General features: G+C 51.5%; 1 protein-coding gene across 4 annotated transcripts; it reads left to right on the plus strand.

Annotated features, from left to right (window-relative positions):
- Nucleotides 1–1547: 1547 nt before the first annotated feature.
- PEG3 (paternally expressed 3) lies at nt 1548–25970 on the plus strand. Of its 4 annotated transcripts, none has more exons than XM_070401669.1 (10): nt 1548–1708; nt 5222–5308; nt 9308–9379; nt 11850–12326; nt 12960–13040; nt 14416–14625; nt 14705–14814; nt 17082–17184; nt 17963–18052; nt 18371–25970. In XM_070401669.1, the coding sequence occupies exons 4-10, from the start codon at nt 11933–11935 to the stop codon at nt 22576–22578; spliced, it is 5196 nt and encodes a 1731-aa protein (XP_070257770.1). In that variant the 5' UTR covers nt 1548–1708; nt 5222–5308; nt 9308–9379; nt 11850–11932; the 3' UTR covers nt 22579–25970. The 4 variants fall into 4 exon arrangements, with proteins under 4 accessions (XP_070257770.1, XP_070257772.1, XP_070257771.1 ...); XM_070401670.1 differs by lacking the exon at nt 1548–1708 and adding an exon at nt 3855–3963; XM_070401671.1 differs by lacking the exon at nt 17963–18052.
- The last annotated feature ends 156 nt before the right edge of the window (nt 25971–26126 follow it).

A 26126-nucleotide genomic window follows, 5' to 3' on the forward strand; every position in this document is an offset into this window, starting at 1 on the left:
ACTCCCCCAACTATCCTGACGTGTAGCCAGACTTGAAAACCTCTGACCCAAGGGGTAGTGCCACATTCACGTTTAGGGGTGCCTGGAAGATTTCCGTGGTACTGCTGGGTGAGAGGAGACTGTGAAGACTTGAGTTTAGACCACCCCTCACCCTAAGCCAGGAGCTTCTTAATGTAGCAAGCAACTGCATACTAAGTATAAGTTTCACTTTATATTTACCTAAAACTGACTAAATAGAAATTGTAATTTGGCGGTCTCATCTTCTGTGTGCTCTTAGGTAACCTGCTTTTTGTAACTAACTGTATCTTATGAAAAATTTTCCCTTTAAAATTCGTACCGGCCACATAATATTGCAAAGTATGATTTACGAGGATGCAATTTAATTCTGCTGCCGAGCACATTTTTCTAATAAAAATGCTCCGTGAATAGGCTGGCGTGTAATCTGTTGTACATCTCCGCCTCGTTCCCCTGCTTTAGTTCCTTGAAAGCGAATAATTGGACTCCGAGGCGACATTAATGAGCTTTTTATAATTCATTGATTTTACTCCTAGAGAAGAAATACATATTTCTGGCAGGAACATTCAAACGGTCTGGGTGGGAGAAGGGACTTCACCCCCCCCCCCCCCCCTTTCCCGAGAGGTAACCAGTTAGCAATTCCTTGTAGACTTTTCCAGGAGTTTTACCTGCATGGGTGTTCATGCTGAACAAACGAACGAAAACACTCACGAGGTCCTTCACTCGGCATCTCCCTAACTGAGCTAGTCACGGTCTCTCCTAGGCGGCTCTGCGCACTCGCGCGGCTGAGCGCGGCGCCCTGTGCCCCCGCCAGCCCCGTCCGCCCGCCCGGCGCTGCCCAGCCGCCCGCGTGGAGATGGCGCGCCGCGGGCGCAATCGCCGGCGTTCGGGTTAGCGTTTCTCCGAGTCGAGTGGGAATGTTTGTCCCTGGGGTCTGTCAGCCATTTGCATTTTCCCGTGAATTGCCAGTTTCCTTCCCTTTCCCCCCCATTTTCCTGGTTTGCTTTGGTCTTTATGTGACCGGTCTCCCAAGATCTCTTCATAGAGGAACACGTGAGCCCCCCTGGGTGCCGTGGGTCTCGGGCGGAGAAGTCTTGTCTCCGGCTTCCTTGTCTCTAGACTCCAACATACATGTTTTCTCGGATTTACATTTTTAGACAAATATACGTGATTCTCCCCCCCCCCCCCCCCCCCACACACACCGCCTTTTTCTTCCTTCGCAGTTTTGCGTTCGGGAGCCATTAGCGGCGGTTCCGCTGCACCCCCGTTTCTTTGTGTCGGGGTCGCATAGCCCCCCCCCTTTCCAGACCCCTCTTCGGGGCCCCTCGCTTGGGCTCCGTTGACGTCAACCTCCGGCCCTGGCGCCAAGCGGTAGCGCCGGCAACTGTGATCTGATTGGCAGGATGCGGGTGCCCTCGGGGGGTGGCAGGGTGGCGCGCCGCCGCTGATTGGCGCCCGCCGGAGCCCCGCCCTGCGGAGAGGCTCACAAATAGGCGCGGGCAGCGCTTTGCCGCCGCAGTCGTCCGGAGCCGGAGGACCAGCTTGGAGCGGAGGAGCGGAGGAGCTGACATGTCCACCCTGGGCTGGTGGCGCCGCCGGGCGCCGGGGACCGTGCGGGCGTACTAGCCAGGGCGCGGGCTGCGCCTCGTTGGCCGCTGGGCCAGCAGCTGTGTGTGCGGTGCGGTGTGGTGAGGTGAGTCCGGCCGCCCGCCCGCACCTCCGTGCCAGGCGGGCGCGTCGGTATCACGCCCCAGGTGCGGTGCCCTCGGCGAACGGGCGTCCGCGGCGAGCGGGGGATGCGCGCTTGCCGCAGCGGCACCAGCTCGTGCGGCCGGCCGCCCGGTGGAAGCGGCCGCGGAGTTGGAGTCCGGGGTTGCCGCGCTCTGTTGCCGCGCTCTAGGTGGGGGACAGGGGCCGCGGTGGAGACGGGCTCTGTCACTGCCAGCCGGCCAGGGTGGGCGTCCTGGCGGCGGCCGGCCCCTGCGCATGTGGGTGGCGAGATCTCGGGGTCTGCCCGCTCTCCCGGGCTGGGGCTGGGGCTGGGGCTGCGGGCTGCAGGGCTGGACCCTCCTCCCAGGCGGTCCCTGGTCGGCTCGGCCCCTGGGCCGCCTGGCATCCTTGCCGCGTTGGGGGCGGTGCTTGTTTTGCCGCAGTGGCCGTGGGAGGAGCTAAGGGCTGCGAGGGGCTGAGCCAAGCGGTGTGACGCCTATGGGTTAGGGGAGCCCCGCCTACCCTGGCAATCTGATCGCTAGGGGCGGTTTGCTGGGCAGGCGCTGTCCTGATTGGTTACTTGCGGATTTGGGCGGGGCTGGGGCTGTCATCACAGACGCTTTGGGCTATGACGGTCTGGGAGCCCCGCCTGCGTCGGCGCCATCTTTGATGGGGGCAGCTGAGGTTTGCCCCGCAGGCGCAGTTTTGCTGGCTGGCCGCAGGGGGCGGGGCCCTGGGCTGTGCGGCTGCAGTGATTGAAGGCTGCGCGGGTCCTGCCTGTCTTGTACGTTTCTCGATGTGTCGGTTCCAACCTGACTAGTCTGGACTCTGACCGAGATTGAGCCACGGCCAGTGTCCGACATCTGGAGAGCAGGCGCGGTGCCTGCATTTGCATGTTGCCGCTGTAGAACTGTCGGGAGGGACGTATACAGGCTGTCAGTATGCCGGGTGGGGGGGCCTTCAGGGGCTCACCGCCCCCTTGTAGTCTTTTCAGAACTGTTTGTACCCTGGGTGTGTCTGGCTGCAGTTTTTGGCGGGGGGGGGGGGGGGGGCGGTGTGTGCTAGGGGCGGGGGAGCAACCAAGGTGTATTGCACAGGTGGCTCTGTGGCCTTTGGGGACCGATGCCCTGCGGCTGTGTAAGTTGGCTGGTAAGTGGAAGCCACGGCTGTTGCTCAGGTGCCCACATGAATGACAGCTTGGCTGGCTGCAGGGGCGGGCCTGAGGGAGGGGCTCCTTAGCCCCACCTACTCTAGCGCTGTGTTGACCCACAGGTAGCGGGAGATTTATTGCGCAGGCGCCATCTTGAGTGACAGCACGGCTGGCTGCAGGGGCTGAGCCCAAGACAGGGCTGCGTGTCTTGAGTGACTGATGGGGGCTGTGGTCCTGCATACTCGCGCGCTATGGGGGCCGACAGGTGGCCCATGAGGCTTACAGCGCAGGCGCCATCTTGAATGAAGGCGGGGCTGCAGAGGGCGGAACTGAGAGGATGACGTATTTTGAGTGACTGGTGGTGGGTGGTGCCGACCCAACCCACCTTGCGGTGCCTGTTGGCCAGTAAGTGGCATCCGAGGCTTACTGCGCACGCGCCATCTTGCAGGTGGCCCGCAGGGGGTGGACCCAGTGGTGGGCCCACCCCCGCCCGTCCGGACCCTGTGCTGGCCGGCAGGTGGCGCTGAGGCTTATCGCAGGGCCCCTGAAGATAAAGGACTGCGATGCCGCAGGGGCGGGGCCTGGGGGGCCTGGGGGCCGCCCACCCCGGCACCACGTTGGCCAGGCTGTCTGCGCAGGCGCCATCTTGAGTGATGGTGGGGCGGGGCCGCCTGGTCCTGAGTGACGGACGGATGGCCCCGAAGACCCCCGCCCGTCCCAGCGCTGTTCGTTGGCGGACCCAGAGGCTTAAGTACAGGCACATCTTGAGTGATGGCGGAGCTGCAGGGGGCAGCCCGGAGGTCGCAGCCAGGCTTACTGCAGAAGGCGCCTTTTTGGGTGGCGGCAGGGCCGGGGGCTGTGCTGGCCTGAGGGACGGCAGGCGCCGAGCCGGCCCCCACCCCCCACCCTGGGTGTGCTGCGCAGGCGCAGAGCGGCCGGCAGTGCGCTCGTGGCGGTGGCGCCATCTTACATGGCGCGCAACGTGGCGGCACGACCCTTGCTTCCTCTGAGGGGCACCAAAGCCGCGTCAGGATTGGGGGACCAGGTTCAACTGCGCGGTCCTGGGGGTCACTGAGGAGAGAACTGCGGTTCGGAATTTAGGAGTTTTGAGAGATGTGGGGAACGGAGGGGGGGCCTGGGGGTCCGGAGGACATGGTGGGCATAGTGGGCCGGGCCTGGGTCCTGAGGGACGGAGGCTGTGGAGCCGAGGATGGCCGCCAGGGGGCACGGGGAGGGAGGCAGGGAGGGGGCGGCTCTGGGGGGGGCGGGACTTGGGCGGGCCACTCAGCGTAGGGCGGGTTTTCCTGCTGGGGGGCGGGGGCGGGGTTTCCTGTTGGGAGGGGGCGGGGTTTTCCTCATAGGAGGGGGCGGGCCGCTCTGCAGGGGCGGGGTTTCCTGCTGGGAGGGGGCGGGCCGCTCCGCAGGGGCGGGGTTTTCCTGATAGGAGGGGGCGGGCCGCTCTGCAGGAGCGGGGTTTCCTGCTGGGGGCGGGGCCGCTCAGCAGGGGCGGGGTTTCCTGCTGGGAGGGGGGGCGGGCATGGGCCACGCATGCGCACAGCTTACGGCGCTGTCCGCGGTCGGCGGCAGGACCCATTCCGGAGCTGAGGTTTTTGGAAATGTGCATCCGCCAGTGGCTGAGCGCCTTCGCACAACCCACCGGAGCCAGAGCCTGCACGCGGTTCTGTGAGAGCAGGTGGTGATGCTGGTACAGCGATGGCGAGCGTAGCACCCGGGTCCGGTGGAAGCTGCGCTCTGCCTGTGACTGAAATGGCCGCGGTCTGGCCCCGCCTCACCAGCTACTAAGTGGCAGCACTGGAGCTTTGCCCCACTTCTCCAGGGGTGTCTGTACCCCTGCCGTCATCCCTCGGGGTGTCCACGGAAAGCACTAGTAGATGGACTGTGCTTTGTTTTTGTTTTTTCCAAATGACGTCAGGTTCACCTGTGAAAGTGCTGTCCGGCCCGTCATAAGCAGTGACTAATAGGCCTTCCCAGCCGTTCCCCATCCCGCTGCACGGGTCCTTGCCTCCAGCCAGTGGCCAGTGCCGCAGAGCTAATAGGTGGGCTTCCTAAGGTGACATGACCCCACCTGCGTCTTCCTCAGTTCGCTCTGCTGGTTAGTGACGCTCTGAGACACCGCAGGTGACTTGCGCACCCACTGACAGCCTGGTTGAGGAAGGCGCTGATGACAGCCCGGGGGCAGCCGGGCCTCCGAGCACTGCCCCCGTGGCCCTGCCATGTGGGAGGGCCCGAGAGGAAGGCACTGCTGCTGCGGTGTCAGCTCCAGCCGGAGGGACCCAGTCACTGCCAAGCAAACGTGATGTCTCATGTCTTCCTTTCCTTCCCCAGCTTTGCCTTCTCGAACTTCTACCCTTTTCCGAGACGGCTGGCGAGAGGAGAACGGACTAGATTCCAACGCCAGGGGGCTGGGTCCAGGTGAGCCGCACTTGAGTTCTCTCCTCACAGCGCCACACCCTTCCTTGGAGTGAGCGCGTCCTTCCTCCTCCTGCCACGTGTGGTCCACCCACACGGCCACAGCACCCTTTGTGCTCGCGGAAAACGCACACACACTTCTGGTGGGTCCCGTGTTCGCCAGACATCCTCCGTGGCCTCGTGCCATCCTTTCGGTATCCCCACTCTTTTCCCAGCACTCGACTACCACTTCAGGCCTCCTCTTTCTCTCTCATTGGGCAATTAAAGACGCATGAGGGAAGCCATTATTCACCAGTAAACATGGCCACCCCCGTGGGAAAGGAAGTGCGTCCCTGGAGCTCAGTGTGTTAAGTAATGAAAGACATTGAACAAGGGATTGTGAGACACATGCATTCGCTGCAGGCAGTTACCTTAATCTGGAAGAGGCCACGTATGGCCTTTCTGAGGAAACCAGGGACGTGGAAGTTGAGCCCTGAAGGGTAGTGGATGGTACCGTGGGAGGAGTAGTGTTGGGAGAGGAGACGTGGATGTTCCTGAGGGAACGAGAGAGGAGCCAAAAGTCCAGGACTCCGGTCAGCATTGGATTGAGGTGGGGAACAGGTAAGCACATGGCTTGATCTGAAGCACACGGGCAGCCACGGAGATCTTTTCACCATGGAAGCAACACGGTAATCAGGGTTTTGTTTTCAAAATGTCATCTGGTTGCAGGGTTCAGAAGGGGAGGGTTGAAACAGTGGGTGCCAGGAGACCACCCTCAGGTCCGAGTGAGAGATGGTGGCTTGGATTTAGGGTCACGGCAGAGGGTAAGTGATGGGCTGGAAGGGTACACAGAGAGACTCAGTAGGGCTGTCCCCGTTGTTCACGGCCTGCTGACTGATTCAGACCAGACTTAGGGAATCGTGTTGCCTGGAGACGTGAACAGCGCAGCTGCTCATTCTACCAGCAAGCCTTGATACTGGGCCTGGTCTGGGCAGGGTCATGCTAGACTTTGGGTCTCCAGAAGTGAGCGACATAATCCTTGGCCTCAGTGTCCCCTGAATGCGAACTCCAGTTAAATGCAGAGTAAGACAGCATGCTTGTCCAGGTGGGCCATGCTGGTGTACCACCCGGGACAGGCTGACGTGCTGCTTCAAGCGGGCCCTGGGGTGGGTGGGTTTACGCTGGGCCTGGATCAAAGCTCCCCAGCTGGGAAAACAGCTTGCTCAGTATTTGTTCACAGATTTATGGTGGGAGGTCACTATAGCAGAGACACAAATACTCAAAAGGGTGTGATCAGCAAATTCTCTCCCTGGAGGCAGACCTACATGGGAAGTGAAACCATCATGAGAAGGGTGCTTGGTGCATACGGAATCAGAGCAAGAGCACCTGGACATGCTTTAAGAGCACTGGCCTGCATGGGGGCGGGGCCCATCTGGTGCTGTAAGCTCTTGCTGGGGTTACCGTGATACCAGGGGCCCCATCTCCGGCCCCCACCCTCCCTGATCCATTCGCAGTAAGTCTGACCCAGGAAACACCTCGAGTGGACAGCAATAAGGAAGCTTTGCTGCAACGTGGTAAGTGTTAGAGGTATGAGCCTGGGGTGATGTGTCGACTATCGGAGGAGCCGCCTCACGGACCAGAGCGGGAGGCTGTGGCTGGTCTGGGTAGGGTAGTGGTCATTCCCTACTTTCCCACATCCCCACATAAGATCCTTACCTCAATAGCCCCTCTTGTCCATTTGTACCTGTTGGCTGGACCAGATGGGACACACAGCCTAGAGCAGTGGTTTTCACAGTACACAGCTCCTAAGGTGCTTGTTGGAACCACAGACCTACATTGTCACAGCTGGAATGGAGGCGCGATTTTCCCAAGTGCCAAAGGCATCCCACATGTGAGGGCCACACCTGAAACCTACCTTCCATGTATATAAAAGGCTAAGCGAACATGACGTGCACTAACCACCAGGAGGCAGATGCTCCAACCAGTAGCTATGATGTGCACTGACCACCAGGGGGCAGACGCTTAGACCGGTAGCTATGATGTGCACTGACCACCAGGGGGCAGATGCTCAATGCAGGAGCTGCCGAGCTGCAGTCACTTGGCAGCTGCGGTTCTAGGGTGACACACCCAGAACCAGAGAGGAGGAAGCTCAATTCTGGGGTGCATCACCCAAGAACTTCCCTCTCACAATCTGGGACCCTTTGGGGGATGTCAGAGAGCCAGTTTCAGCCTGATCCCTGCAGGCCAACTGAGGGACCCCACTGGTACACAAATCCATGCACCAGGCCTCTAGTATATTAATGTTGATCAATGTCACCCCAATCAATTTGCTAAGTAAGATGAAAATTTAAAAATAAATAAAATAGAAATTTTAAATGTTCATTCTAAAAAAATAAAAGCAGTTTCCTGCTCCTAGATGATAAAAATTAATATTTAATTTAATTTTTATTTTAGATTTAGCATTTTTATATATGGTATGACCTTCCCCCTCAAGTTATGATTGGCCAGTTTTCCTATTCCTAGTTATTGAAATAATATACACATCCCTTACTATGTTCCAATGCCACTTTCATAGACTACTACATACTCAACTTTGTATAGTAAACTCATTATGATTTTTAAATGAATCAGTCTTTCTGTTATAAATTTCAAGTGGTTTTCTTGTGTTATTTTTTTCCCTTTGGCTTTGATGGTATTGACAAGACCATTACTTCTTATTTTTGTCATCTTTCTGCCTTTAGGCATCATACTGTACAAGAACTTTCTTACCCCAAGATTATATCACACTATTTCTTGATGATGGAAAAAATAAAAGAATTCCATGGTCAGATGCATTTGTAAAACACTAAACTTTATACCCCTTTCTTGAAGAACCAAGATGTATTCCTACTCACTGTGTTTACAGTGATTTATGACGTATACCTGCTCTAGAAGAATGTCAAGAGCAAAAAATATATATATTTCTTAAATTTTGTGTTTGGCTTGTTGGCCTTTTGACGTACGAATTCTCAAAATATTGATCTAAATGGAATTCTTCCCTGTTACCTTAGAGGCACTGCCCAGTTCCCATTAGTAGTCTTTGAAATTCCATTAGATGATCCACATTAATTTGAGGGAGGATTTAGAACTTCAGTGTCCTGGATCCATACTCTTCCAGGACTATCCTGTGTCTCTAATTTACTGCAGTATAATTTGTAACTTGATGTAGGTGCTATTTTTTATATTGGAGTTCTTCCCACTTAAAAAAGGTATTGTTGATATATATTTAAGGAGTCTGTTATAAATTATTTCCTTATTAAATTATAACATCTTTCTATTGATTCGTAAGAGAATGATAATTTTACACCTTTCTTTATGCCTCAGATTTGTTTTTCTTGTCTTGTAATTAGCTAGAACTCTAGAGCAGCGGTTCTCAACCTGTGGGTCGCGACCCTTTTGGTGGTTGAACAACCCTTTGACAGGGGTCGCCTAAGACCATCGGAAAACACATATATAATTACATATTGTTTTTGTGATTAATCACTATGCTTTAATTATGTTCAATTTGTAACTGAAAACACATCCTGCATATCAGATATTTACATTACGATTCCTAACAGTAGCAACGTTACAGTTATGAAGTAGCAACGAAAATAATTTTATGGTTGAGTCACAACATGAGGAGCTGTATTTAAAGGGCCAGAAGGTTGAGAACCACTGCTCTTAGAGTGATGATCAGTAATGATAGTGTTTAGACTATTACGTTTGCTTTCATTAAGTGAGTGGCCTGCAGTTTGTTAGTGCTAGTCTTTGCCTTGGGTTTTTGAATTCTGGTTTCATAGAGAAAATCTGAAGGTTTTCTGTTTATTTTTCCTGGTTGGCTTATATGACACTGTATTCGGTCTTTCCTTGAAGGTGGTCTAAGAGGCCTCACCCCTAATGATCCCCGAGTCGACAGCCATTTGGAGAATGGATCACGGACACTATTTTTACATTTCTTCTGTGTTCATTTGTCATGTGTTTCTTTCTGTGAAATGACTGCAGGTCCCTGGCATTTTGACTGTTCCTGTGCGTAGTGGCTTGTTCGGCAGTTGCAGAAAGGATCTGTTCCATCAGGTGATTTGTGTACCTGAGCGTGTCCTGCTGTCTCTGAGATTGGACTGGATCCTGTCGGGGACTCAGGTTTTCTTTCCGGCAGGCGCAGGCTCTGTGCTCTCCCCTCCCTTCCCTGGAGGCCTATTGGCTTCTGAGGCCCCTGCCCTTGCCCGAGGCCGTCCCCCTGAGCCAGGTCCTGGGTAAAATTGTGCTGTTGTCCGAAAGATCACTCCAGTGCTCAGAGCCAGGCCATTTGCCTGCCCCCTGCTTGGAAGCGCCAGCTCAGCAGTGGCATCTGGTGCCCTTCTCCACTGTCACTCCTGCTGCTGAGGAGGGCAGGGCAGCCGGGTGGCGCCACAGCTCCGGGGGGGACCATGGAGGACAGTTCCAGTGGGAGCAGTGCAGCCCATCACAGCGGGAGAGCATGGGGCCGAGTTTACCGCTTTTATTCCCAAACGATAAAGTCTATTTTGAAACTCTAAATCAGGGGTCCTCAAACTTTTTTAACAGGGGGCCAGTTCACTGTCCCTCAGACCGTTGGAAGGCCGGACTATAGTTTAAAAAAAAACTATGAACAAATTCCTATGCGCACTGCACATATCTTATTTTGAAGTAAAAAAACAAAACGGGAACAAATAAAATATTTGTATTTGCATGTGGCCCACGGGCCGTAGTTTGAGGACCCCTGCTCTAAATAATTGAAACACCTCTTTTTCTCTTTAGACATATTAAAACAAAATAATTTTTTTAAATACATTTTTTAATTGATTTCAGAGGGAGAGAGAGAAGCATCAATGATGACAGAGAATCATTGATCGGCTGCCTCCTGCACGCCCCACATCGGGGATCGAGCCAGAAACCAGGGCATGTGCCCTGACCAGGAATCGAACCGTGACCTCCTGGTTCCTAGTCAATGTTCAGCCACTGAGCCACACTGGCCGGGCAACTTACTTCTGAACATGTGGCTTCCCTTCAAAACAGAAGAATTAGTGCTGTGTGTGGTTTTCTTCTCTGGGAGGAAAGCCCGTATGTTCACGCAGCCCCTCAAACCGAGATTTTTCTCATGTGTCACCTACTTCACACCAGTGTGGCCAACTGTAATAAAAGGCTGCGTGATAAAACCTAGATGTAGGGAAAACGGTGTGAAGTGAAGGGAAATGTGTGGCCTCAATTGGTTACGTGAGGGGAAAACAAAGGGAAAGGAAAGGTGCCCAGGGGAGTGGTGTAGGCACTTGCCCGAGGCTGGGTTTGGGGACAGACAGACATACCCTCTCAAGGGAGGGGTCTTGGGCACACCTGCCACCTCGAACCCTGTGCAGCTGCTCAGCCCCACAGAACTTCCCACGACCACCGGGGTGTGATGTGCTGTCCACGACGGAGCCCCTGGCACTGGAGATGCAGCTGGTGTGACGAGGCGCTGGACTTTCCCTTTCATTGCATTTAGCTTAGCCATCAGGTCCCAGCAGCACAGTGCAGAGACTTGGTCGTGGAGGGGAAAATGGGGCCTGCACTCCCCGGAGCTGAGCACTGACATGCCATGCAGCCTCTGCTTTCCATGGTGTCTGCAGCCTTCATCACGTTGCGGGGAGAAATGCTCAGAAATGGCAGGATTGGCCCCCACCCCCTAGTGCCTGTCCATGTTTGCTCAGAAAGAAAGTTGCCACCCAGATTTAGTAACGGCTGGCATCTTGGCATGTCCCTGGGCTGAGCATTGGGTAGTGAGGACTTTTGTAAATCTTATTTCAGAGAGGAGGGGAGAGGGAGAGAGAGAGAGACATCAATGATGAGAGGGAGTCATCGATCGGCTGCCTCCTGCACGCCCCCTACTGGGGATCAAGCCCGCAATCCCAGCATGTGCTCTTAACCGGAATTGAACCCAGGGGCCCTTCAGTCCTCAGGCCAATGCTCTATCCACTGAGCGACACCAGCCAGGGTGGGTAGTGAGCCTTTTAGGCATGTTGGCTTATGGGAGCTTTCTAGTCCTCAAAGGGAGGTTGGTCTATTCCTTATTTGCAGATACAGGGACAGACTCCACGACGTAGAGTAAGTTGCCCAGGATCATAAAACCAGTCAGTAATGCCTGACCGGTGTGGCTCAGTTGTTGGACATCTATGAACCAGGAGGTCATGGTTCGAATCTGGCCAAGGGCACATGCCTGGGTTGCGGGCTTGATCCCCAGTAGGGGGCGTGCTGGAGGCAGCCGATCAATGATTCTCATCATTGATGTTTCTATCCCTCTCCCTTCTTCTTTGAAATCAATAGAAATGCATATATTTAAAACAAAACAAAACAGCCAATCAGTAGCGACCTAACTCCTTCAGTGCATGTGGTGCCCGTGGTCATGCCTGTGACTTGCTGTCCTGTGTGTGTGTGTGTGTTGGGGGATTTGCGCACCGCTTGCCCTCTGGGCCTGTTCGCAGAAGCGTTGCTGACGCCCTCGCAGGCTGCCGGGCCTCACCTCCCGGGACGTGTGTCTCCTTGCGCCCTGCAGGTCCCTGAGCACTGGCTGGCACAGCTGCTGCGTCCTTCCCGTGACCCATTTCGGTTGCTGCACTGACAGCTATCCCTAGAGAGATGATGCCGATCAAGCGCTTTTACTGCGGCAGAGCCAAGAAGTGCTGGGTCCCAGACCTGTATGACCTAGACAATGACTTGGCTCAGTACCCGGATGACATCGTAGGAGGAAGTCCGACTGACTCTGAATTTTCTCATCAGAGGTTTCGGAATTTCCTCTACGTGGAAGTTGTCGGGCCTCAGAAGACCCTGCTCAGACTCCGAAACCTCTGCCTGGACTGGTTGCAGCCGGAGATTCACAGCAAGGAGGAGATCATCGACCTCTTGGTCCTTGAGCAGTACCTGAACATCCTTCCCGAGAGGGTCAGGCTCTGGGTGCAGGCCCGGCGTCCGCAGACCTGTGAGAAGCTCGTGGACCTGCTGGAGATGTACCACGAGGTGTACGGTCCCGAAGGTGAGGCGGGGCGGGGCGGGGCGGGGCAGCACACCTCCCTCCCTGGCTGCCACAGCCAGCCGTGTCATGGGGCTGTGTCCCCTGGAGAGCAGTCACCAGAGTTACACACCAGCCACGCCCCATGAGGAGCCTCGCGCGTCTCGTGCTGTGGCCCCGGCTCCGTTTTTTTTGTGTTTTTTTTTTTGCATCTTCACCCGAGGAAATTTTTTCCATAGATTTCTAGAGTGGAAGGGGGGGGAGAGAGAGAGACATCTATTGGATGCCTCACTCACAAGCCCCTACGGGGCCGGGGCACCTGCAACGGAGGTGTACGTGCCCTTGACCGGGAATCCAACCCACAACTTTTCAGTCCTTGGGCCGGTGCTCTAACCACTGAACCACCGACCAGGGCCCGGTTCCCTTTTGGAGACCGACGGGTGTGGTGTGCCGGGAAGGCGTATGTGGCTGCAGTTATTGGGGGCGCGGTAGGTGCCGTCACAGCCCAGTTTCCACCAGGAGTGGTAGCAGCTGAGGGGTGAGGGGCTCAGAACGCTCCAGCGTCCTGTGGAGGTAGATAGGCGGTGGGGCACGGGGGGGGACCCGAGAGTGGGCAGGTGATGGTCAGCGCTGAGTGGGTGTCTGCTGTCTTCTTAGACGGGGACGACGTGCAGATTGAAGGCAGATTGAACCGCAATGAAGTGAACAACCACTTCGCACGCACCCTCTATTTCTACAGTGAGTACCAGCCGGGTCATGCCGCCCATGGGCCCTGTCCTCCCATTTCCCGAAGGTTCACAGTGGGCATCGGGGCCTCTGAGGGCGGCCGCTGCTGCTCCGAGATCTGAGGGAACGTAGGTTAATTGATAGTAGATTAGACATTTTATACACAAGCCAACCCTAACAGAGGGAAATGCAAGACATGTATTGTTAGGGGTGGAAGTATTTAGTGTGGAAGTTTGCAGTGGGCTGTTTCACGCTGCACCCATAGCCTTCCCAGGAGGGGCGAGGCTCTAAAGCTATTTCACTTGTTAAACAGTTCTTCAGTGAACTTTAAAAAAATTTTTTTTAATCAATTCTCTTTTTAAATATATTTTTATTGGATTCAGAGAGAAAGGGAGAGGGAGACAGAAACAACAATGATGAGAGAGAATCATTGATGGACGGCCTCCTGCATGGCCCCACACCGGGGAGGCGGGGGCATATGGCCCAATCAGGAACCGGATTGTGACCTCCTAGTTCAGTGGTTCTCAACCTGTGGGTGGCGACCCCCTTTGGAGGTTGAACGACCCTTTCACAGGGGTCGCCTAAGACCATCGGGAAACACGTATATAATTACATATTGTTTTTGTGATTCATCACTATGCTTTAAATATATTCAATTTGTAACAATGAAAAGATATCCCGCATATCAGATATTTACATTATGATTCATAACAGTAGCAAAATTACAGTTATGAAGTAGCAACGAAAATAATTTTATTGTTGGTGGTCATTAGGAAGGTTGAGAACCACTGTCGTAGTTCATAGGTCAACCCTCAGCCACTGAGTCACACTGGCCAGGCTGTTCAGTGAACTTTAAAAAGGAGTGTTCGATGTTTCTCTCTCATCGATGTTTCTAACTCTCTATTCCTCTCTGTAAAAAATCAATAAAATATATTTTAAAAAATAAAAATCATCATTCTCCCCTTTAAAAAAAAAAAATAAAAGGAGTGTTGCTTTGGGGGAGGGCGTATGTTTTGTAAGTAGAGTAATGTGCACATTGAGAGAGGCTTGGGTAACTGGACGGCAGAGGGGCTGATGTCCATCTTGGAGGTGGACTTGACCGTGTACAACCTGGGGAACCGCAGAAGTGTCAGCAGGGGGGCGAGCTTCTGAAGTAAGCATCAGAACTTGCTTTAGAGCAACCCCCACGTAGTCAAAGCCTCCAGAAACTGCCCAGGCCTAGGGTGACGGGAAGGGTCCAGGTTGCCCTTGGGCGTGTGGAGACCTCTATGTGAGATCTGATTCCTGAAGGCAGGACCAAGCGTCGTGTTCTTGTTGAGGGGGCTCTGCACATGGGGGGTGGGCACATGGCAGTGCTGTGCTCACCCCAGATGTCTGGCTTTCGCAGGAGACCGGGACCGGGATTGGGACCACGACTGGGATCGAGACCGAACCTGGGACCGGGCCTGGGACCGGGCCTGGGACAGGGCCTGGGACCGAGCCTGGGACCGGGGCCGGGCTTGGGAGCGAGCCCGGATGCGGGAGCGGGAGCGGAGGGCCAGAAGCAGGGACCTGTCCTTGCGAGATCGCTGGCCGTATGGCAGGATTCCCAGAAGCAGTAAGTCCTGCGTTCTGACCTCCCTAATGCGCCTGCAAGGCTGGCTGGCCTTTTCCTTCACAGGCCTTTCTCTCCCCAGGGTTTCCTCCCCGGGATCTTTCCCTTCCTGCTTCAATGGAGAGAGCGTTTCCTACGGAGAGAGGGCGCCGCCGTCGGAGCTTGCTGATGCAGTACGAGATGCACTCCCAGGTATGTTTCAGTTCCCTCTCTCCATTACATGGCAGAGCTGCCTTTTTCCCCAAGAGGGTGTGTGTGTTCATCTGCCCCCTAAAATCCCACCTGGGCAGGGAGCCCCAGTTACTCTTGAACGGATCCCAGGTCTGTCCCCAGCGGTGGCAAGTGGCCAGAGTGACCACTCCCTGTTTCCTGCCTCCTCCACGTGGTCAGAGGAACTCTTTGCTACTCAGGAAGCTCTCGTCTCTGAGCACAATGAGTGAATCGCCTAGTGCCCTGCATGTCGGTCATGTGGACGTGCAGTGGTGCAGCACCCATTCCTGGGGAACTCGAGTGTAGCTTGTGCAGTTGTGGGCACCGTTGGTGATTACAAATGCAAAGGGAACAGCTGCTGGAGAGCTACCCACGTGCGATAGATGAACAATTTTACACCAAAGCATCATTTCTCTTTCATAGGGAATTACCATTCAGAATTTAATGTACATTTATTATCCTCCGATGAGGCCAATGGAATACTAAGTTATGAAAAATGCCCTTTCCCTTTGGCCATTGCCCTTGGGGTCTGTTAACAACAGAGATGGTGACCCTGCTGACTCCCTCAGTCCACCAAGTTCCTGGCCTTGTCTGTGGTCTGCCAGCCCCCAGGGGAGGAGCTCGGGTCTCGGGTCTCCTTGCTGCCTCACAGGTGCCTCTTCACACCTGAGCCCAGCACAGCTCTTGCTCTCGAACTTCCTGTTGCTTCAAGTGACGGGACTCAGCCATGCAGGTGGTAACTGTGCCAGCTTTGCGCTGCCTCCTGATCTTTTGTAGCTCCTTTGGGTCCTAAAGGTCCTCAGCCATAACCTAGTTTCATTTTTGAAGCTGCGTAGTTTTGGTGGTTTCTGGTGTTTAATCACTGGGCACGGACACTTGCTCTCCCCTTAAATCCCAGTGCCTGTGCTCATGTATCTTTCCCAATAGAGATGCACCTAATTGTGCAACTCCTTTTTTTGCTGCATTTTCTTCTCTCTCTCGAGGCCCATGGGGACAGACTCTGGTGAGGCCTGTGTTTGCCGTTTTAGGGTACAGTGTCAAACCAGGGCGCATGAAAGCTCGCTGAGGGCAGGAAGGTTCAGAGCTCAATTAATGCCCATGCCACTTGCCAGCAGTGGAACTCTCTAATACATTATCAGAGTATCTTTATATAGAGCTTAGTGTATGTTTCCTTTACATACTTTTTCCTATTTAAACCACACATCACATTGCAGAACAGCCTCCCCCACAGCACTGCCAGGCGGGCCAATGCCCTTCTCCCCATTTTATAGAACCTGAGGCTCTCAGTTTTCTGTTCCCAAGGCTGCACAGCTCAAAGGCTGCAGTCCTTCTTTGACCCTACTTTTCTGTGGCTCTGAAACCTGTGGGCTCCCCACGGTCCCGTTTCCCTCCTTCCGTGTGTCTCAGGCCTTGGTGCCGTACTCCCCGGGACCACCGCCCTCTGAAAGCAGTCATGTTTTAGTGCAGCAGTAAGAAAAGGTTCTGCATAGAAGGCTCTCTGAGTAATACAGGGAACTTAAAAATTCTTTTTAGGAAAGTATCCATTAGAACACAAAAGACAGCTGTGAAATGAAGGCATTTAGTGCCTAAAATCACCCCTGGGTTATTTGGAACTTCTGCATACCCAGAGGAGCCCACAGTGTAGCCGTGTTGTGCAAAGCATGTGTGTGCAAGACATGGATGTGTGTGCGTGTGCAGGGGTGGGAGGCGTCAGTCACACTTCCTGATCAGATGTCTGCTAAAACACATTTCTTTCTGTTCCCCACATACGCCGTGCATCGTTGATATTTAGCCTGTTGAAGCTTTCCCACCAGCCCCCTCTCTGTGTCACAGTACCGCCCACCACTGAATCCCCACCCAAGACTCTCTACAAAACCTTTGCTCACTAGTCCAGCCCACCCTGAACTGTCCCTCTGCTAAGCCCATTTAGCACTGATTATCTGTACCCCACTTTATTGCTTATTGTTCTCTAATTGTTTCATGAGTCTTTTCTCTCCAACCAAATTATAAGCTGCATGAGGGCAAGGAATGTGTGTCATACGTCTTTTGGATCTTCCTCAGACTATAGCGCCAAGGTAGGTACAAAGTAGGTCCCTAGTAAAACTTGACTTGGACCACTCAGAACCCCAAACGCTGTGAGCACTTTCTACATACCTTTGTATGTTGTAGCTCCCATGTCGCAAGCATTCTTCTCTCTCTGGATGCCCCTCGGACAGGCCCCACTGAGAGGTCCGTGTTTGCTGTTGCAGGATACGATGACATACCAGGACATGGTGAAGCTCACTGAGGACAGGAAGGCGCAGAACTCGATCAAGGACAACATGGAGAACTACAGGAAGCTGCTGTTCCTGGGTAAGCCGCTGCTCCCGCAGGCACTGGAGCATTTTGCTACCTTCCTCTTTGCAGCTGCAGGATGGTAGAGTCCACGTTGATCTCTCTGGACTTCAAGGGTCATCAGAAACCTTTGAAAGATCTCAAAGCAGAAGCATAAACAAAGAGATTTCTGTTTCTAAGAAATCCTTCTGGCTCTGGGTGAAGACCCTATTGCACAGGGTTGGGGGAACACGGAGATGGCACCTGCCACAAGAGCTGATGCTTTCATAGGTGGTGACAGCAGACTTTTAAATACACACTCAGGACGGGACCCTAACGTCCCGTGTACACCTCCAAGAAGAACCTAGCTTGGCCGTGCAGGTCTGGCGCAGTGGAGAGAGAGCTGTACCGAGAGTTCTGTGTGAGGCAGTGGAGCCTTGAGCTCCAGTGTTGGCAGAAGAGGCAGGGAAAGAAGAGTCAAGAGGTAGGAGGACACCCCTGGAGGCCAGTGAAACAGGACATCAAGATGGAGGAGGTGGTTAGGAAAAGGTGGAGCCTGAAAAAGATGCAGTGAATTTAGGGAGGCATGAAGGTCTCTCTGTACCAAAGAGTAGGTGGAGTCAGGAAGATTAATTACATTCACCTTAGAACGAGCTAAGGAATGGTAGTAAAGAAGTGAAACTGCAAATACAAGACACCCCAAGGATTGGATTTGGGCTACTTCATAATTAGTGGCTCAGTGAAAGGCAGACATCAATTTATAGTGCTGAGTCTTGGTCCCCAACTTGAGTATGAGCTGTCGTATTATTGTGAACAGGGCTTCAGCTTGCCGAAGATGATGGCCACTCCCACATGACACAAGGCCATTCACGGTCAAAGAGAAGTGCCTACCCAAGCACCAGTCGAGGTAAGCACTAGGTAGATCACGCATAGTGGCCACTTTAATCGGTGAGATGGGCACTGATCTGTACATACACACAGTGAGTCCTCACTTAACGTCCATAGGCTCTGGAACGGTACGTGAAATGAGCAGGCTAATTGATGTCAACAGAGTTAAATTTCTACGGCATCTCAGCAATGTTAAAATGAAACAATGTCACTCGAGGACCTGCTGTACTGATCAGCCTTGAGCAATTTATATTTACACCACCGTCACGGAAGACCTACTGTGATTTTGCACAAGTACAGGAACTAGGGAGTATTTACATTTCGTGTTTCTTTTCAGGTCTGAGAACCATGCCTGAAGCCAAGAAGTCAACCCATCGCCGGGGGATCTGTGAAGAGGAGGCTTCACATGGAGCGATCATGGAAAAATTCAAGGACGTTTTGCGAAACCCCAAATCCACCAGAGCGAGGGTACCCAGTGACCGGTTTCCAAGGGCCCCCAGAAGGGCAGACCATGATTGGAAAGAAGGGTCCTTAGACAGAGAGTCGGTGATTCAGGAGAGGGGCTGTGCGGAGAATGCCTGTCAGGGAGCTTGTAATTGTAACTCCAACCTTGTTTCCCAAAAGAAAGTTCTCGAGAGAAAAAGGCGCTATCAGTTTGACACCGATGGGAAGGGTTCTGCTCACGATCAGAGAGGCTCTCCTCTGAAGAGACCCTTTGAAGGCAGTGAGATGAGAAAAGCCATGAGCATGAGCAGCCTAGCCCCCCCTTCTGCCGAGTCGCAGCCGCTTGATTTTGCCGCCATGCCCTATGTGTGTGATGAGTGCGGGAGGGCTTTCGGTGTGATTTCTGAGTTTGTCGAACATCAGATCATGCACACTAGAGAGAATCTGTATGAGTATGGTGAAGCGTTTATCCGTAGTGTGGCTGTCACTCGGAAAAGTGCAGCTCGAGGGAAATGCTTTGAGTGTAAGGAGTGTGGGGAAACCTTCGACAAGACTGCCGATCTTGCCGAGCATTGTCAGATTCACTCTAGAGGGCATCTCGCAGAATGTAATGATGAGGAATATGAGGAGCCTTTCATGCCTAGCCCCACCTTCAGTGAGCTTCAGAAAATGTATGGGAAAGAGAAATTCTATGAGTGTAAGGTGTGTAAGGAAACCTTCCTTCATAGCTCTGCTCTGGTTGAGCACCAGAAGAAAATGCATGGGAGAGATGACAAAGATGATGAAGTCTTCAAGCCCAACCCAGCCTTTAAGGGGCTGCAGAGAATGCATACTAAAGAGAAAATGTACGAATGTAAGGTGTGTGGGGAGACCTTCCGCCACAGCTCATCTCTGAAGGAACATCAGAAGATTCACACCAGAGCAAACCTGTTGGAAAACAAGAGCAAAGTCTCTGAGGAAACCTTTATTCTTGGTCAGCCCATTAGAAGGCGTCAGAGATATTACTTTCAGGATAAGCTCGTAGGCTTTAAAGATGATGGGGTTGCCTTTGGGCAAAGCCTATTCCCCAGTGAGCATCCCTCAGGTCATTTTCAGAAGAATGCCTATGAAGGCAGGGCGTATGGGAAGTCTGTCATTCATAGCAGGCCCTTTACTGAGTCTCGGAAGAGTCATACTATAACAAGACCACCTGAGAACGAGGACGAGAAGGCATTCACCATCAGCTCTAATCCTGATGACAACCAGAAGATTTCCACTAAAGAAAATGACCTTGAGAAGAAACCAAATGAGAGGTCTGTTATTCATAGCTTACCTGTGGCTGAAGCTCAGAAATGTCACAGTGCCGTGGGGCCCAACAAACCAAAAGTGATCGCAGAGTCTACCATTACAAGCCCGAATATTACTGAACAGCAAGTCCATGCTGGAGAGAAGACCTCTGAAGAAAAGAAGAATGAGAGGTCCGTTATCCATAGCTTACCCGTTTTCAAACTTCCCAAAAATCCCAGTGGAAACGAATGGAATGAGAAGGGAGGATTCCCATATCTTCTTGCTAAGCAACAGAAACCTCCTGCCAGACCCACCCCTAATGAAGGGGACAAGAGTAACAACTACAAGGACTCTGTTATACGCCGTGTATCTGGTACTGAACCTCCAAAAAGTCTTGCTGCAGAGGGAGCCAGTGAGTTCAAGAAGGATGGCCAATCGACCGTTTCCAAATCAGATGTCCCTGAACATCAGAAAGCTCGCGCTAAGAAGAAAAACATTGAGCGCAGAAACTGCGAGACTTCAGTAATTCACTCCCTGCACTTCGGTGAACCTGAAACCTTTCGCCCCAGAGAGAAACTCTATGAATGTCCAGAGTGTGGAGAGTCCTTTGTTCGTAGCTCCGACCTCACTGAACATCAGAAGATTCACCATAGAAAGAAGCCTTTTGGAAGCAAAAACTACGAACGATCTGTTATTCGCAGCGTAGCCTCCGCTGACCCACAGACCAGTTATGCTGAACAGCCAGTGCAGGTGAGATATGGTCAAGAGCCAGAAGGGATGACTTGCATTCAGCAGCCAGAGCAGGCCAGTTTTCTTGACGAGCTAGTGGAGATGAGTTATGTGAAAGAGCCAGTGCAAGGTTACGGTCAGGAGCCAGTGGGGATGGCCTGCCTTCAGCAGCCAGAAGGGATGACGTGCCTTCAAGAACCAGAAGAGATGACCTGCCTTCAACAGCCAGAAGAGATGACCTGCCTTCAAGAGCCAATACAGAATAGTCTCTTCGAAGACCTATTGGAGATGAATTATGTTGAGGAGCCAGTGCAGGGTTACGGTCAGGAGCCAGTGGGGATGATTTGCATTCAACAGCCAGCACAGGCAAGTCATCCTCGCCAGCCAGTAGGAATGAGTTATGCTGGACAGCCAGCACAGGCAAGTCATCCTCGCCAGCCAGTGGGAGTGAGTTATGCTGGACAGCCAGCACAGGCAAGTTGTGCTCAGCGGCCAACGCCACAGGAATGTCAGGACTGTGGGCAATGCTTTGCAACCATTGAAGACCTTGGTGCCCATCAGAAAATCTACACTCAAGAGGAGTTCCATGGAGGTTCTGTTATTCGGGGTGCAGGCCGTGGCGGGCCTGAGCAGGAAGAGCCTGAGCCGGAGGAGGAGGAGGAAGATTCTGAGGATTCAATCTATGGATGTAAGGACTGTGGGCTGGGCTTTGCAGATCGGGCCGACCTTAAGGACCATCAGAAAGTTCATGGCAGAGAGTACCTCGTCGACACTCGTGAGTACACGCAGTCTGTAATTCACACCCATTCCATCAGCGAGTATCAGAGAGACAACACTGGAGAGCAGCTCTTCGAATGCCCAGCATGTGGCGAGTCTTTTGTTCACAGCTCATTCCTTTTTGAGCATCAGAAAGTTCATGAGCAAGACCCATATTATGGCCAAAGGAGGTATGATGAGCCTTTTATGAATCCTTTCATCATTAACCCACAGAGGTTCCGTGCCCCACAGGCAAATCCTACAGGGATGTATCTTCAGTGCCACGTGTGTGGCCAAGATTTCATTCATGGCTCTGTCTTTAATGAGCATCTGGCACTTCACATGGGAGAGGGCTCACCGGAGCAGGCCCAGAGGAGCAATGACACTGTCAGTGCAGGCTTGGCCCTCGCTGAGTTACAGAGAAGCCAGGCCGAAGAGAAGCACTATGAGTGTGGAACATGCGGAGAGGCCTTCCTCAGCCAGGCAGACCTCAGAGAGCACAAGAAAATTCACGAGAAGGATGATGAGCCCTACGATTACGGGGCTTCCTTCGTTCATACCTCATTTCTTACCGAACCCCCTAAGGGAGATTCTCCATTCTTTGAGTGCAAGGACTGTGGGAAGTCCTTCATTCATAACACAGTTCTCAACAAGCACCAGAAGTTCCATGTTGAAGAGGAAGAAGCAGCAGCCCAGGAAGTCGAAGCCAATGTTCTTGTTCCACGAGAAGTTCTGCGGATCCAGGGGTCGAACATGGAAGCTGCCGAGCCAGAAGTGGAGGCCGCTGAACCAGAAGTGGAGGCTGCCGAGCCCAATGTGGAGGCCGCTGAGCCCAATGGGGAGGCTGAAGGACCAGATGGAGAGGCTGCAGAGCCAAATGGAGAGGCCGAACAGCCCAACGGAGAGGCCGAACAGCCCAACGGGGATGCTGATGAACCAGATGGCGCAGGAATCGAAGACCCTGAAGAGAGAGAGGAAGAGCTAGAGGGGAAGGCTGAAGAGCCAGAGGGAGACGCCGATGAGCCAGATGGTGCAGGGATCGAAGACCCAGAAGAAGAAGATGAAGATGAAGAGATTCAGGTTGAAGAACCATACTATGACTGCAGGGAATGTGGAGAGACCTTCACTACCACCTCAGCCTACGGGGAGCACCGGCAGACCCATGCCAGAGTGATCATATTTGAGTCTGGAAATGTCCATGGGGAAGGCTCCCACTACACTGGGCAGGCCAGCACCAGCACTCAGGGCAGCGAAGGGGCTGACGACAAGTACTTCAAATGTGATGTCTGCGGGCAGTTCTTCCACGACCGCCTCTCCCTCGCTAGACACCAGAACACCCACACTGGCTGAGAGCACAAGCGGAAGGTCGGACAGCCTTTCCTGGGACCTGACCCTCACAGCAAATCCACAGCAACCCATAGTAACGTCAGAAGGACACTTAGCTTGGCTTGGACACACTGACTTTTAACCTCAGATAACTTGGACTGGAAAGGAACCGGGCGCGGTTCCATTGGTCTTACCTCTTTCCCCATCATACACCAGTGCGTGCATGTGGGGAAGCCACAGCACATCCCTTCCCTTTCATCCTAGTGACCAGGTTGAGGGACAGTCCTAGGAGAGCTGAGACTACAGAAATAGCCCCAACCAAATGATACTTCTGAAACCTATATATACCTTTCCTGAGCTGTATATAAAATAGCAAATCATAGCAAACAGTAGTCACAGGTACTTGGATTTAATGATACAGAGTTACAGTTTACTGTGCAGAGATACCTCCGTGGTATGCTTTGATTTTTTTTTTTTTGGAAGAGGAAATGAGCAACACACTTGTAAATATCTTAGTTCCTGTGAAAGATTTGTTGTGCATTATTTTAACCCCTTCAGTATCTTTCTGAGTAACTGTGTTGTCCCTTACTCTTAAATATTCCTGTCAAGGTGTAGGCATGCAAGATAATGTCCTTTCCTCTGTGCCGTTCGAAAGAAGTTCTTTGAGCTTCCTTTTCAGCCATCTTGTCTACACCAACACCTTGAAACCTAATGCTGTATACGCCTTTGCAATTTGTGGATTGACCTTTTGTGACCCGAGTGGATCCCTTGCCATATTGTACCTTGCAGTGATCCTCATGCAAAAATACTGCAAGTTTGTGTTTGTTTAACCAACTTACTGTGTGCTCCAGAGTGAATCCACAAACGCCAAGCTTTTCCCTGTAAATCTTGCTTCTTTGCCTTTAAGAGAGTGGGTTGCAACCATCACTAGATCGCGACAGTGCCTAATGAAGGTTGAAACCGTCAGGAGAGCCTCTCCTGCTGTAAATATGGATGCAGGTGACAACTGTCATCACATTTTGTGCGCTTTCTGCCTTAAGTGACACGTAGCAGCGTGGCTTTGTTAGTGTGTGCCGCCACGAGTCAGCTTGCGCCTGGGCGCCCAGGAGCTTGTATCCTTAGAGCTTTCTATTACCCAACCTAATTCTTGTCTTCACCTGTCTGACCCTCAGCCCCGTGTCTAACTCCCATTTTTTTAAAAAGAAGAGCTTTCTTTACAGTCAACCTAAGCTTAACATGGACTCAGGTTCCCAGCGCCTTAATTTGTTTTGTTACCATTGTTCTCTCCTTGTTCAGCCCTCCTGAGTAGTTTTGATCTGATTCCATTAATTACAGATCCGACCTCACAGCTTGTGGGTTCCTGTGTCTTGTTCTGTGGGCCACTTGTGCTCCTTCTGCTTCCCCTCCCCCCTGCGTCTTGACTATTGAGATTTTTTTTTTTTTTTTTTTGGCTTTGAGTTGACTGGAAAAATAATTTTAAAATTTAAAAAAAATGTAAAGTGGATCTGATGAAGAAGTGAACAAAAGATAAGAGCAGATCATTTGAGAAAGAAAATGCCAATGCTTCTTTGGGAGTGTGCCCAAATCTCACTCTCCTAGATCTGCATGGTTAGGGCTGGAGGAGAGTGTCAGAGCTGCTGGGAGTGCCAAAGCCCGGAGGGGTTGTGGGGCTGAGGACATGGAGCAGAATGGAGGAAGCCAAAGAAAGGAGTCCTAACCCAGCAGCAGACCAGGAGGGTGAGGAAGCAGGCAGAGGGAAACACCGGGAATGGACTGGAAGGCCAGGTCGCTGAGAATATGGCCTGGGCACTTTAGAGGGAGCCATCTGGATGGTACAGTGGAGGCGAGGGCCAGCTGCATCGAAAGACCGGAGGTTGGAACGGACATCCGGAAAAATGGGAGCAGTGAGGCTGCATCCGAGCAGGGCCCGTGAGAAGGGAGCCATTGCTGATGTTGGGGCCAACTCGGGTTCATCTCTGTTGGCAGCACCAATTGGTAGCTCCTTCTCAGAAAGCAACTTGCCAAATGTCAGGGTGTCCGTTCCAACCTTGTGTTCGTGAAAAATTGGGAACAACTTTGATGCCAAACAATAGAATGATTAAGCGAACATATCTGATTCTTACTCAGCTGTTTTAAAAATGATAATCATGCAGAGTTATGTAGTAGCGTGGAAATATATTTACAGAATATTAAGTGGAAAAAGCAGGACACAGAATTATATTTATACTACAATTATAACTGTTTAAAAATGTATGCTTTTAATCAACAGCTGTTGTGTTGTAGGCTTCCAGTTGAGCATTATTTTTCTTAAATTCCTTGATGTTCTTAATGGTAGTGTTGTTACTAAAAAGTTTGTAGTCATGTCTCCATTGTGAACAAAATTTGAACTCATTATCAGATACTTGGAAAATACAGAAAAGTGGAGGAAAACAAACAAATCATATTCCCACCATCCAAAGACAGATACACTCTTTAGTATATTGTTTCTTGTTTCTGTGCACAGGCTTATGATTATAACTGTGTCAAAATGTGTATTCAAAGTTGATGTTATGTTACCTTGGTTTTCAAATGTTCCTTATTAATTGTGTTCTGATTTTAAAAAGTTTATTATGCTTCTATTATAAGCATAATACATACCCAGAGGAAAAAATTGGAAGATACAGTAAATTAGAAAAGAAAAAAACATCACTCATATTCCCCACACCCAACAACTGAATATCTTGATCTGTTTCCTCCATCTTGTGCACAAACTTATGGTGAGTGTTGAATATGTATGCACCAAGTCTACAGTGATAAAAAGTGGAGAATCATTAACATAGTATTGTTGTTGTGGAATTATGGTTAAATTTTTTGTCTCAAATTCCTTGGGTGATCTTTGGTGTTTTGCTATTAAATCTTATGTATGTATTTTCCCATTGCAAATATAATACTCAGAATTTGGGGGAATTCAATCAAATAGAAAAGAAATCCACCCATATTCCCAGCACCTAACAGCTCCTATTAACATCTGTCTGTACACCAGTCTGTGATTGTTAGGGTGTTAATGATAAGTATGCATAGAGTCAAAGATGGGAAGAAATATGGAAAGTAATTAAGAAATAGGTGTGTGGTTGTGGGATTACGGTTAAGTACTTTGTCTTGATTTCCTTGAATAATCTTTATCATAGTGTTTTGGTAATTCACCTTTATTATATCTATTTCCATAGTAATCACAGCGTGTGTTCATTATAGAAACTTTGACGTCGCAGAAATGTAGAAGAGATACACCCATATTTTCATCATCCAAAGACTGTGGTTAACATCTTGATATATTTTTCCATCTTGTTTCTGTGCACAGGTTTTTGGTTTGTTAATATGGTTGTGGTCGTTCTACCTATCTGTAATAGTGTCACCAATAAAAATAAAGTTAAGCATAATATCTTTCTCAGTCTCTTCTTTTATCCATTTTAAGTGTCTGGGATTGATAAATACAGTTTTTAAAATTATAAATCCAAAAACTTAGTGCCTTCTTAGGCCTTAACTTTTGCCTTAAAACTCTTATTTCAGTTTTAAGTATTGCATACTTTGATTCG

This window comes from Myotis yumanensis, unplaced genomic scaffold, assembly GCF_028538775.1.
Source record: "Myotis yumanensis isolate MYYU_CA2020_CCGP unplaced genomic scaffold, mMyoYum1.0.hap1 SCAF_23, whole genome shotgun sequence".
Classification (NCBI taxonomy): Eukaryota; Metazoa; Chordata; class Mammalia; order Chiroptera; family Vespertilionidae; genus Myotis; species Myotis yumanensis.